General features: G+C 39.9%; 5 protein-coding genes across 5 annotated transcripts; 1 reads left to right on the top strand and 4 right to left on the bottom strand.

The window, feature by feature from the left end:
• Positions 1–57: 57 nt before the first annotated feature.
• SLH1 (RNA helicase) lies at positions 58–5,940 on the bottom strand (the record flags this gene model as incomplete). Its single annotated transcript, XM_451432.1, has 1 exon — positions 58–5,940. One exon carries the CDS (start codon positions 5,938–5,940, stop codon positions 58–60), a length of 5,883 nt encoding a protein of 1,960 aa, XP_451432.1.
• Positions 5,941–6,168: 228 nt separating this feature from the next.
• Positions 6,169–7,251, bottom strand: JNM1 (Jnm1p; the record flags this gene model as incomplete). The annotated part of the gene is made up of 1 exon (XM_451431.1): positions 6,169–7,251. The coding sequence occupies one exon, from the start codon at positions 7,249–7,251 to the stop codon at positions 6,169–6,171; it is 1,083 nt and encodes a 360-aa protein (XP_451431.1).
• Positions 7,252–7,485: 234 nt separating this feature from the next.
• On the top strand, positions 7,486–8,895 carry HER2 (glutamyl-tRNA(Gln) amidotransferase subunit HER2; the record flags this gene model as incomplete). Its single annotated transcript, XM_451430.1, has 1 exon — positions 7,486–8,895. One exon carries the CDS (start codon positions 7,486–7,488, stop codon positions 8,893–8,895), a length of 1,410 nt encoding a protein of 469 aa, XP_451430.1.
• Positions 8,896–8,944: 49 nt separating this feature from the next.
• YTA7 (chromatin segregase YTA7) lies at positions 8,945–12,904 on the bottom strand (the record flags this gene model as incomplete). The annotated part of the gene is made up of 1 exon (XM_451429.1): positions 8,945–12,904. One exon carries the CDS (start codon positions 12,902–12,904, stop codon positions 8,945–8,947), a length of 3,960 nt encoding a protein of 1,319 aa, XP_451429.1.
• A 368-nt stretch (positions 12,905–13,272) lies between these two features.
• GOT1 (Got1p) lies at positions 13,273–13,883 on the bottom strand (the record flags this gene model as incomplete). The annotated part of the gene is made up of 2 exons (XM_451428.1): positions 13,273–13,667; positions 13,856–13,883. 2 exons carry the CDS (start codon positions 13,881–13,883, stop codon positions 13,273–13,275), a joined length of 423 nt encoding a protein of 140 aa, XP_451428.1.
• Positions 13,884–13,946: the final 63 nt, after the last annotated feature.

Raw genomic sequence — 13,946 nt, 5'->3', positions numbered from 1 at the left:
TACTTTTATTAAAAAGAATTAATGTATTTATATATGTGTTTAAAATGTAAGAGTTCCTTACTCCATCAATTTGTGCTTCAGGTGGTACTTGATATCAAGAGCATCACTTACCAAAACGAAATCTAATTCTTTACCGCGAATATCTTCAGGTACAACAAAGTCGAAACTTAGTAAACCTTTTCCATTGGGTCCTAGTCTTGGCTGACATCTTTTCAACATGATTAGTTCATCGTTTTGATATGCAATCGCAAACCAGAGCTCTCTTTGAGTCTTTGGATATTTCGCACAGTATACTGAAAATTCTTTAGGTACCCTGTTATGGTGTGTGGCCTTAAGAACTAATGATTCATTACTGGTCTGAGAAGTGAACACAATATTGTCTAATATGGGTAACCTGGATATTTCCCTCAACATACGTTTTTGATGGTCAGGTGTAACATGGTACTGTCTGGACATGATATTCTTCACCTTGTTCTTGGCGCCATTGTCATCTTGAAGTCTTGCTAAAGAGTCTAAACTCATCTTGTATCCATTATCAGGTAATGGCCAACCATCATCTCCGAATTCGATACGGTCGTCTCTCTTTAAATGAGCTCCAGGTAACGCTGAGATAGGATCGTCTTCATACCAGTACCCTTGCTTCACACATTGCATGGCCTTTATCAGAGTCATCACGGTGTTGAAGTAACCTAGCTCGGCCGCCACGTCAACATAAGCCTGTAAGATACGCAAAGATTGATCGAGTACCGAAATAGTATCTTGATGATAATCAACAATGGGAAGTTCAGCACGACTGAGGTATGCCTGTAACAATAAGAAAGCCTTCACGTGTGGATCCCACATTGGAAGTTCAAATTCGTCAATGAAGGTAGATTCGATAGAATACCTTGACTGTGCAGACATTTCTACATTCATGATTATTTCACCGTTTCTCACTGGAAGTTCGTTATATTCAACAGCAAGTGATAACCATTTTAGAACATCTTGGAACGATGCGTTAGAGTTGATTTGTTTCAAAAGCGAACGGATGGTTTTATGCGAAATGTAGTAATAGGAGGAGATACTCAAATATGGTGTTGAGTAGATATTTGTACCATAAATCTCCACACATCTAGATTCTTTCAAATTATCAAGAGTGTTGTTCACTAAGTCGCTTAAGTACTTATTGATACCAGAAGTACTAGTATCATCATTGATTCCATAATAAGTAGGATTATGATGAGCTCTCCTGAAAAGGAAAGTCCAATTCAAAAAGTCAAGAGCCTCTTGTTTAGTCGATATAGTACCAGATGCTATTTCAGCACCCATGTGATCATCAAGCACTTTGTGTAAAGATGATTCAACGGGGAACCCAACGTTTAGGAAATGTTTGTAGAACATTTTTTTTGATTCCTTTGTGTACACAATAGCGGTACCTGAAGTATCATAAGCGGGTCTCCCTGCTCTACCCATCATTTGCAATATATCTGTTAAGTCCATATCTCTGTAACCTTCGATCTTTGCATCGAAAAATTGTGTACCTTTAATGATGACTAAATGGGCAGGAAGGTTAACACCCCAAGCTAAAGTTGAAGTAGCAACGAGAATTTGTATTTTACTTCTTAGGAAGAGTTCATGCGAGATTGCTCTATCGCTTTCTATCAAACCAGCATGATGTAAGCCAATGCCGAATTGAAGAGATAATTTTAAAGTATCATCTGATACTTTGGAAATATAATACTGCAATTCTTCTTCATCGTCTATGTGTAAGAATCTACGTGGGTTGTCTTCCATACCACAGAGATGAATTAGGTCTAAAGCTGTTAATCTAGTTTGACGACGAGAGGCAACAAATAGTAGAACAGGTTTTTCCGGTGAGTGCTGTTTAATGGCCATGAAAGCCGGCTTATTCATCGTTTTCATTAAAGGACAGAAGTTTAGGTTATCTGGGAATCCATCGATATACATCTTTAGGGGCACAGGACGAACACTGGAGGGAAAATTATACAACCCATTTCCTTTAACACCTAACCAGCTTGCCATATCAAAGGCATTTGAAACAGCGGTTGACATACCCAACAATCTAATAGGTTTTTTCGTTTGTGAGGAAACATAATTCATACGACTTACAATCATTTCTAAGATAGGACCACGATCACTTGCAAGTAAGTGAATTTCATCCATAATGATCAACGAAACGTTTTGCACAAACTTACGGGTTTGCCAGTTACGAGAAATACCATCAAACTTTTCTGGTGTTGTAATGACAATGGTTGCATCTTTAATGTCCTGAGGATCAGGTACGGAATCACCAGTCAATTCAACTATCCTATCACCAGTGACAGGAGTGATTCTTTTTCTCCAATCATTCACTCTTTCCCTCACAAGTGCCTTCATTGGTGCGATATATACAACCTTACTACCAGGATAGTCCCTGAATGCATGCCAAATGGCCAATTCTGCCACGACGGTTTTACCTGACCCCGTAGGGGAACCAACAAACGTACTGACGTTGGAATGGTATAATGTATGGAACACCATTGTTTGCATTGGATTGAAATATTTGAAGGGATAAATAGACTCGACCAATGGGTTTTTCAAAGCAGAGGTTGGTAGCGGATTAAGTTTTTGTAACCTTGTTTGTAAAGTTTCATTGTGAGGTCTAATTAAGTGCTGGAAAGAAATAGTATGAGCGCTTTCACAGCCGATCCAAGTATCTGATACAACTTTGACAATAACTTGAGGTGGCAGTGGGTCTGATAATGGAATCATGAAATCCATTTCGTGTGGATTACTTAGTTGCCTCTTGTTTAATATGAACTTCTCGAAATGTAAAATACTCGATTGATTGGATTCTTCCACAAATACCCAGAAGAATTGAGCATCGCCGTGTACATGATAATCCCATTCAAAGTTTGGTAATAATGATATATGGACCCTCATCACATTTGTTGTTATCGGGAAAATCTCTGCGTCTATGTCTACTCTTGGGAAACGAGATATTATACGATATAACTTCCCACCCATCTTTTGGTTGTGAACAAGATCTGCTAACTCGGCAGCGTCCATATCTAAGAGCATTTCCATACTGGGGTTCTTTGCCTTGATGTTCCTCAATATCGTATCTGGTAAGTCAAATTGACATAATGGATGATCAAATGCCCACATTCTCTTTTCGATGGACTTGCATATATCTAGCATAACTTTTGAAAACGTGCCCCATCTTCTATTAATACCAATTAGAAGTAATGCCCTACATATTCTTGCAGAATTCTGAGCAATGTAATTTGCATCTGAATTTAGTGCAGAGTCATTAATTCTGCTTTGAGAAACATACGCTTGTAGAAGAATATTTGTCTTACCAGGTGAACTGTCGACGTCCCCAGAAATCTGACATTCAACGGCACAGTCAAGAAGTTTATTTAATTCATTAGATTCTTCTTCTCTGAACTTGATGGAATCGAATTCGCTGCTCATACTAATCATGGCTAACACATCTGCTTCAGTAGCCCTTGGATTAGCAACTTGGTTAAAGATTTCGACAGACTCATTAAGTAAATAAAACTCGGAAGCAATTCTTCCCAAATCCTTTGGAATGAAATGCATTGAAACTTCATCGAAAACAATCATTTGTAGAGAATGTAGACGACGGGCGGCTGTTATGATGATTTGTCTTCTCTTCTCGTACAATTGCGGATCATTTCGGATCTCTTCCCAATCAATACCATAAGTAAAAGGATTCTGTTTCATCCTGACAAACATGTAAGTATATCCTAACCACTTCACACCTTCCTCAACGTTCGTGACTGTTCCAAGAGATATTTCGGCATTCAAGTTGTCGACAACCTTAGCACCTAGTCTTGATTCAATAGGATGTTGTTGCGTGATTAGGTCGACATAATGATCTAAACGGTCGTTTGAAGTACATAAGTAAGCAGTACCATAATCAGAACCAAACCCTGGTCTACCAGCACGACCGAAGATCTGAATAACATCTGAAATTCCAAGATCAGTGTAACCACCTTTCTTGGAGTCATAAACCTGGGTTCCCTTGATAATGACACAATCAGCAGGTAAATTGACACCCCAAGCTAATGTAGCTGTACAAACAAGTACATTTACGGCTCCGCTTTTGAACATTTTTTCTGTTATATTACGATCTGAACGTGACATACCGGCGTGGTGAACACCAAACCCTGATTGGAATAACTCCTTAAGATCTTTATCTTTATGTTTGGAAAGTTCCTTTTGAAATATTGTTACGGAAGCATCGTTACTTGTGAATAAATCCATCTCATAATTGTCTCTTGCCATACTTATAAGTGTTCTGGCAGTTTTTACAGTATCCTTTCTTGAATGCACAAAGATCATCACTTGATTACCAAGTTTCATCATTTCTACGGCCTTCTCGTAGGCAACTTTATCGGTATTTTCTCTACATTGCTTACTTCCTGCTTTTCCTCTGCAACCAATCAAATGTTGTTCTAACGCTTTGGGCCTAAAAGACTGGTCGAAATAGAACATCCCGACATTCCTGTTTACACCTAAGAAATCAGCAACATCTACGAAATTCGGTAAGGTAGCAGATAAACCTAAGATACGGATCATGGTCTGCGAACTTTCTACCTGTCTTAAAGTACGTGCCACCAAACTTTCAATGACTGACCCTCTATCTTCATGTAATAAATGAACTTCGTCTAAAATTAATAATTTCACCTTTGAAGTAAGGTCATTGTCACCACTTGCTTTACGTGTGACCACATCCCATTTTTCAGGTGTTGTAACAATGACTTGAGTTTCAAGAATCTCTCGCTTCGTTAGTTGCATATCACCTGTAAGTTCACGAACCTTGACATCAAACACGGATAGCTTACGAGCAAACTTGTCAGTGATTTCAGCTGCTAAAGCCTTAAGTGGAGCCACGTAGATAATTTTGAAATCATCATATTCAATGTCAAACCCGCCTTCTTCATTTATGACGGAGAATTGTTTGATTGTATTTAATATAGTCAATAAAGCAATATCGGTTTTACCTGCACCAGTTGGAGCGCAGATCAACATGTTACCATTTGTATTGTACGCTACCGGGTAAACCAAGGACTGTACCTTATTCAAATAATCATACTCGAATACTTTACGGCAGTATTCATCCAAATCACTGACTTTGACCAATGGAATATCGAATTTTCTTTTCGGTACAGCGCATGGAATTGTTATCTCTTCATGTGTTTGGAAAGTATATCTCATGCTTCCAGCTGGTAATGCAAATTTTTGACCTGCAAAAGAAAGCATTGACGATCCAGCATCCTCCGACTGTCTAAAGACATGTGGATACTTTACTTTTCTTTGTGCAGTAGCCAATTTAGCGTTTTTACCTTTTTCCCTATTCTTGAGGACTTGTCTTCTCATGTCCTCTTCGGTCATGAATCGGTTTCCCTCGTAAGTATCCGAATTAGACATATGTTCAATCGGAGTGTGTTTCAATATCTCTTGATTCTCAATTAGAAACGATATCAGCTCGATGTTTTCAGCACCTAGGTAATCGAAGAGATCTTGGTCCGCAGTTCCAGTATTTTCATTGTTCCTCAACAACTCGATCAACTGCTGTAGTAGTTGATCTCGAGGGAAATCAGAATCAACATTATCAAGTAGTCTGAATAGCTCTTTGTATACTTGTGCTTGTGCATTAGAAGCTGAATGATTGGATGTAATCAACGATTGTAAGTTATCAGATGAAAGGTTTGCAAACTCTTCAAATATATCATCCCATTCATTCCTATCCTGAGAAGTTACCAACAATTTATTTCTATTATCACTACGCTTAGTACCCTTCTTCAATTCCTCATCGACCTTAGGGATTGTGCTTGTATCTAGATGAGGGAATGCCTGAGCTGCTGAAACCATTACTTCCATCGCCTTCATATAAGAGCCCACGGAATGGACTGAATAAGTCGTACTCATCCTGTACAAAGATTAATATTATCAACCCTATAGCCAAACTACAGTATAACGACTGTAACGGTTTTCCAATATGGGCTTTACGTTGATCTTCTTGTGTTAAAGTCAACTTAAAAGGTGTTCTTTGCTAAAGATTACGAATTATGATTCTTGTGCACTTTTAACAATGCGAAGAGATGAGCTATAAAAAAAAAGGCTACTGACTACTAGTATTAACTATCCATAGAAACGCTATTGGCCACTCAATTTACCTATTCTCACCTCTAGATCGTTGAGCTGTAACTCTAGTTGATGCCTAGTCCGCTTGAAGGATTGTTCTCTGTCGGTAAGCTGTCGTGACGTGGATTCTAAGAGCGATGACCATTTTTCGATCTGAGAATGAACTGAAGACATATGATCGTTAATCTCAGATACCGTATCGTTCATGTCATTCACAGAGGTATGTAGAACGTTTAGCGACTGTACACGTTCTGTGATTTGTGGAATCACTTCCGAGTACTTGTTTAAGATGTTATACTTATCGTAAATGTCATTGACCTTAGATTCTGTAGATTTTAACTTCCTTTCGATATCAGTAGATAGATTTGGGTCTTTCTGAGCTCTCCTTCCGATGATCGACTGGTCATACTGATCACTTATCTCTTTCATTTTATTTTGGAATCCAGTCAACGTCGGTTCATCCAACTTGAGGATATTAATCTCTCTGTGAAGTTCATTGATGATTGACGTTATCGATTTATTCGTATTCGAGGGTCCGATTTGTGACTCCAATATGGAAATCTTATGCTCAATATCCTCCAGCTGCTTCAATTGGTTGATTTCTATCCTGATGTTTGGAAGTGTAACCTCATTTTCTGTATCCTCGTCTGATGCTATGACCAATTGGCTTTGTATGTTTTCCATTGTACTTTCCGTAGACTGAGCCAACGTTTCATACAATTGCTTCAAGTTCTGTAATTCGTTTGAGGAACCATCCTCCTCGGAATCCTGCTCTATCTCAAGGAGCTCCCTCCGTATCCTTGCCAGCCTCTGCCTTCTTGTTTCATTTATATGTCTGATATTATACGTCGGCAGTGCGTATAGTTTTCCTGAAAAATCGGTATCCTCCGAACTTAGCACAGAATGCTCGAACCTTTCGTTATTCTCTTGAACCTTAGGTATTTCCTCCTCAATTATATCTTCATTTGCCTCGGTAATCACTACTTGGTCTGGTGTTTCTTCAACATCACTGGTCTCATACACTTCTTTCCCTGTATCGCCTTGTAACCCTAATTGTTCCACCTCAGTAGATAGATCGATTATTTCAACAGCCATGAGTTATTCCCGGTCTCTAGTTATGAATGTGCGCTAGTATGTCCCATATATCGGTCCCTAATCGGGTTGTGATCTTTAACTGTTCAATAGTTAATAAGTTTCATAGATATGAAACCTTAGAATCGAATTTAGTTCTTTTCAATCAATACACTACAATATATTACATTGGGAAGTGAAAATGGAGTGACTTACTCTAATTCTCTTTTAATTGACCATACACACTCGCTACTGATCATGTCTATCAAGACGGCACTTTCGAGGCTCCAGCAGATACCGGAGATTCAAAGTCGCTACAATGTTTTCACATATGTTAATGAGAGAGCATCGTCGCAATTGGAATCAATAGATAAGAACACTACCGCAGATAAACCGTTGAATTATACCCTGGCCGCCATTAAGGACAATATAGCCACCAAGAATATGCCTTCTACATGTGCCTCTAAGATTTTAGATGGCTATATGTCGCCTTTTGATGCCACCGTTGTTTCGTTATTGCTAGAAGCAGGAACGGTGATAGCTGGTAAAGCCAACATGGATGAATTCGGTATGGGTTCTGCTGGGATACATTCTCATTTTGGGCCAACATTCAACCCGCTCTTTGATCACAAGGATCGAGTTATCGCAGGTGGTTCGTCATCTGGATCTGCTGCTGCAGTAGCATCCGGAGTTGTTGATTTTGCATTAGGAACTGACACAGGTGGGTCCGTAAGGTTACCAGCCTCATACACTTCAACTTTTGGATTCAAGCCGTCGTATGGTAGGCTCTCAAGGCATGGAGTTATATCGTATGCTCAGAGCTTGGATACGGTAGGGGTATTTGCGAACGATTTGTCTATGATTGATAGGGTCTTCTCGTTGTTAGATAAGCATGACAAGAAAGATCCAACTTCGTTAAGCGAGGAATTGAGACACAAGTTTACTTCATTGACAACCAAGAGAAAGACTTTAAGAATAGGTATACCGGAAGAATTTTCTCAGGAAAGTGTTCCTGCTGAATTTAGAGCTGCCATGACGGCGATCATTAAACGTTTAATGAAGAAAGGGCATGAGGTATATCCTGTGTCAATTCCATCAGTGAAAAATGCACTATCTATTTATTACACGTTGTCTCCTGCCGAGGCAGTGTCTAATCTTTCCAGATATGATGGTGTCCGGTACGGTTATAGAGCAGAATCCGATGTTGAAGATGGTACTTTATTTACACCAACAAGGTCGGCATTCGGACCGGAAGTTCAAAACAGAATCATCTTGGGAAATTACAACTTATGCTCAGAGTCCTTTAAGAACAACTACATTAAAGCTCAAAAGCTAAGAGTCCAACTAATAAATGACTTTGATCGGGCTTTCAGGTTCCCAAATGTGTTAAGTGGGAACTCTGTTAATAAAGACGGCGTTGATATCATGTTGTCCCTAACCTCAACTTCATTTCCTACTACCTATGATGAAGTTGTGAGCGAGGAGAATAAAAACCCTTTGAATACATACATAAATGACATATTCACAATGCCCATGTCATTATGTGGGCTTCCAACAATGACTGTACCGGCAGGGCACGCATTTGGTATTCAAGTATTCTCTCAACACGGTAATGATTACGAGTTGTTAGATGCCTGTTCTGAAATTGATGCACTTGTAAATAGTTAAATGAGTTGAAGTTTAGTTAAAATCCATAATTCTATAAACAGAAATTCTTTTATAAAGTCTTGATAAGCCCTTCTAACTGATCGAGAGCATCCGTTTTGTCCCATGAAAGTCTATTGTTCCAGATGACGTTGGCTATGGATGCATAAACTTCTTCTAGTTTCTCTACTGTGAAGTTTTGTGTATTTTTTTCCAGAGCAGAGATCAAAGAGAGAGCTCTAGATTCATCGTAGACGAATTCTGGTTCTGGTTCTAATTCTGACTCTGGTTCTGACTCTGGTTCTGGTTCTGATTGAGCTTCTGGTTCTACTTCAGCTTCAGTGACGCTCGGTGGTTGCTTTTCCTGCTCCTTATTAGTTGCATCTTCAGTATCAACAGTTAAATGCGAATTATTGTGACTAGTCTGAGCAAAGCCATTTTCCGCATTGGTAAGCCTGCTCTCCGAATAATCTTGAACAGTGTCCGTTTTTGCCAAATCAGCATCATTGGTTCCAAAGTTCACAGGCTGTGTTGTGAATGGCTCTACTTGAGACGTTTCACCTAGATCTAGTGTACCCGCATCTAATTGAGCCTGAGACTGCACTTGGTTTCCTGAGGCGGTAGTTAGTTCAACTGTAGCGATCGAATCAGTTTGAGTTGGATTGTTCTGCAAAAGTATTTGTTGTTCCTTATCCACTCGTTCACTTTTTTCCTTTATAAATAATTCTTGTCTTAGAAGTTCTCTTTGGCGTGTGGCTTTGCATTCTGCAACAAATTCTGGTTGCGAGATATCTTCGATGCCGACTTGTGCATTAGCAAACATTTCAGATGCCTTTATTACTCTTTCTCTGTCCGCTGATGTGGTAGCATCAAGATAAATCAACTCGATATCTTTTAGGAATTGTTTCGGCTCAGAGTAATAACCATTCCATAATCTCTCTTCGATAATATCCAAATCCATGTTATAGAATTTTCTACCAGTAGCAACTTCGAGAATCATATCGCCGTCCTTTACATAAGCAGGTTGCCAGCCTTGGTTGGCAGCAAAGGTTTCAGGCTCAAATAAGTGAATCAAGAACGTATCATCAATAGGAGGTTTCCTGAACCTCTTGTAACGATTCTTGAAAAGATCCATTAAACCAGAAAGCTTTATTTTCAAGGTGTTCTTTAATTTCATGTCTTGGTGTTGGAACTTTTTCAATTCCAGTCTCAATTTCTCCTCTTCTGTTAAAAGTCTGCCATTCTCATCTATTTCCTGTGAGGTTTCGACGACAGGTAATTTTGGAAGTGGCTTCTTCCTTTTCCTCGATTCAATGTATTGAGTCGGTTTCATCTTAATAAGATCAGCTACGGTTTTGAAATACATAAACCTTTGATGAGGGGAGGGTTCGTTAATGTTCACTATGTTGGGCCCAAAGGAAAACATTGCAAGTGGACCGTCCTCAATTTCAGCGCGAGATAAGCCGTCAGCGATAGCTAGTAAAACCACGTTTTCATTACTCTGCAATGATCTGAAAAGAGTGGTTAAAGTGATGAGACAACTTTGGGGACAGGCTTGGAGCCATAATTCTAAGTTTGGTATGCAAATTACAGAGGGTTGACGCTTCTTAGCCTCCGCGAATGTTTGTACAAGTGCTGCTTCCATCGTTCTACTACTCTCCGATACCAAGGTAGGAATGTCAAGCATTTGAATATTGTAATCTTCCAAAAAGTGTAGTGTGGCGGAAGCGATATATTGTAACCCGTTACCGGGCGGGCCTGTGATCAAAAGTTTCGGTTTGCAGACACGAGATTTCTTGATAAGTTTTAAAAATTCATGCTTATCGAATCCAGTACCTTCTTCGTCATCAGAATCCTCAAGATCCTCATTTTCTAAGTAATATTGAATAATGGAGGAACCCGATTTCAATTTTGTGCTTTGCTTGGGTAGTAGTAAGTTGAGCTGATCCTTGACGTTAATAAATTGTTGAGCGAGGAGCGGTTCAACATATTTTGGTAAAGGCTGCGCTGTAGAGCCAGTAGCTCTAGCAGATGATGGTACAATCTTTTCTAGTGCAAGCATGAAGTCTCTAGCCTTGACTCTAACTGATTTAGGATCAATCTTTAGCTTTTCTTCACTTTTATAGATTTGTGGAAACTTTCTTTGGATACTGATCAAAGATGCTTCTGTACAAAGTGCTCTTAAGTCAGCACCACCGTATCCTTTAGTTAAGGAGGCTAGCTTTGAAATAAATTGATCTGAAATAGGTGGATTCCATTTCTTGGTGTGAATATGCAAAATTTTATCTCTAGCCTTCAAGTCTGGTAGAGGGAAATAGAACTCACGGTCAAATCTACCTGGTCTTCTTAAAGCAGGATCCACTGCATCTGGTCTATTCGTAGCACCGATTATAATAATCTGACCTCTATTATCCATACCATCCATCAATGCCAACATTGTCGACACGATACTGGCATGGATTTGTTCCTGTTTGGAAGATCTAACTGGAGCCAACCCATCAATTTCATCAAAGAAAATGATTGCCGGTTGATGTTTCTTTGCTTCTTCAAACAATAACCTTAATTGTCTTTCAGCTTCACCAACCCATTTGGAAAGAATGTCAGCACCCTTCCTCATGAAGAAAGTGATCTTTCTCTTCTCATTTGAGCAACTTGCGGCCAATGCTCTAGCCATCAAAGTCTTACCTGTACCTGGTGGGCCATGGAACAAGACACCACGAGGTGGAGTAATATTGAAGTTTTGATAAAGTTCTGGGTACAACAATGGCAATGCCACCATCTCCTTTAATTGGTCAATGTAGTTATCTAGACCACCGACATCATCAAAATTAATGTTCATATCGACACCAAGTGGGTCCAAATCTGCAATTTCCGGTTTCTTTTTCTTCTTTTGTTTTGATGGATCCTTTGGTTTCGGTTTCATACCCAAAGCTAAGATTTCGTCATCGGATGAATCAGAATCCAAAAATTTGTTTGACTGTTCGTTTAGAGCGTTTGGATTAGAGTTGTAGAATTGAACGTTTTTACCAAATATCGCCGTAACATCGTTTCCACCAAATGGACCACCGGTAGGGAATAACCTTCTAATAGGTCCAAAACTTTGACCCGAATGTAAACCACGTTTACCTCTTGGGGACTGATAAACGGATGATTGGTATGGAAGTGTTCCTGGAGGTATTCCTGGCACCGAAGTAGCTTCCATAGCACCAATTTGATTTTCAGACAAAGGTGGTGGGATCGTGTAATTTACTGGTTTTGTACGTTCTCTCAAAGACCTTTTCTCTCTGATAGGACTGTCCTCCTGTAATTCTCTAATTTCGTCCTCAAGTGTAAGCGCTTCTCTAGTACGTGCACTTGCCGATCTATGACGACCGCTACCTACCGTATCATCGTCGTCTTCATCGTCATCTACAACACGAGACGATCTGGTTCTATGCGGCCTTAACTTCCGAGGAGGCTGTTCCCTACGCGTACTTCTTGCTGCAGACCGTTTTGGTCTTCTTCCACGTCTCACAGTACCATCGTCATCCTCTTCATCCTCATCTCCATCATCTTCATCTTCATCCAGATCCTCTTCCTTGATACTATAATCTTCATTCCCATCAGATCCATCCTCATCGTCCTTGACAATGAAATTTTTATCTCTTCTTCTCGCTATCCGTTTGCGATCATCTGCTGGGTCGATATACTCATCGCCGTCATCAACATCGTCGTCGTCATCGTCATCATCGTCTACATCTTCCTCGTGGAACGAAACGTCATCATCGTCGTCATCATCACGAACCCTCTTGTTCCTCTGACCGGGACGCCTACCACGACGCCTACCAGTACCGGTATCTGAATAGTTAGCACCAACGGCGGCTGTTCCTCCAGAATTCGTATCAGATTCCTCGATATAATCGTAACCATTCTCAATCTCTGCGTAGTTAACTTTTTTCAGCAGCCTCGGTGTGGTATGAGCAATCCCATTATCATCGTAAAACTCAGTATGAGTGCCAGATTCATCGTCACCGCTCTTGCTATGGAGCGTCATTTTGATTCCTTTGATCTAAACTTCTAAAAGGCTTTTCTTATTTTGCAGTTTCGGAACTGTAGAAATCAAAAAGAATGCGACAGAGACACACAAAATTCACCCCACAAAGTCTCTGATTTAATGAATAACAATCGAACCTAACCCAATTGGCTTGTCTAATGGCCCAAAACGCCAATTTGATCCTTAAAAGCTGTGTTTAATGCCGTATATTATCGTTATAAATCTCTGAACACAACTTAAACTGGTTCTGGGAGCTTTTTGGTTTTGTTTATTTAGAGGTATATTCAGGTAGGGTAATCGACATATTTTGGACAGGGTAACCATTCCCGAATACAGCTCATATATATATAGATACACACACTCACACATCACACAGGAAGCACTGACACACCAGCTATACGGTCTAGGACTGGTGCAATGGTAGGGTGAGACAGTACTGGTCCGATTATAGGAATGGACCTCAGCAATTGGAGGATCACGCCGAAAAAGTCGCCGAATAGACCGACTATACCTAACGATTCGATGATGAACCCAAGGAACGTCCACTTACATAAGATCATGAATATCCCAAACACGAGAAACAAGGTCCCACGTCTCTTTGTCGGTCTAGTGAAGAATTTGAGAGTCTTGTGTGGGCCTATCATCAGCAGCACGCCGAGTAGGAACAAGATGTTCCCAACAGCCAATAGTGCTCTATCGAAGAAGGTGAAGATACCAAAAAGGAAGAACAAACATCCACCGAACGTGAACACAGCACCGAATTCTGGGGAGATAAGTGGGATTTCAAGATTTTGGCAAGTACTGTAACAAAAGTGAGATAGAAAGACGGATTGAACAATCCGTCTTTCTATTTCCCTTATGTTCGCATGAGTTTACTGGCCGATCTCAAATAACAAATGTTAGTAAAGGGAAACCAAAAATAATAGTAAACGCATACATGGTTTAACATACGCTGTGACTCCGATAGCCAACTACTCATTGTTATGTGCTATTGTTGCGTGTATATCAAATACTATGAGCATATATAGAGAGGCAAACAGTG

Source organism: Kluyveromyces lactis, assembly GCF_000002515.2.
Source record: "Kluyveromyces lactis strain NRRL Y-1140 chromosome A complete sequence".
Classification (NCBI taxonomy): domain Eukaryota; kingdom Fungi; phylum Ascomycota; class Saccharomycetes; order Saccharomycetales; family Saccharomycetaceae; genus Kluyveromyces; species Kluyveromyces lactis.
This window is presented reverse-complemented; position numbering and strand designations above follow the sequence as displayed.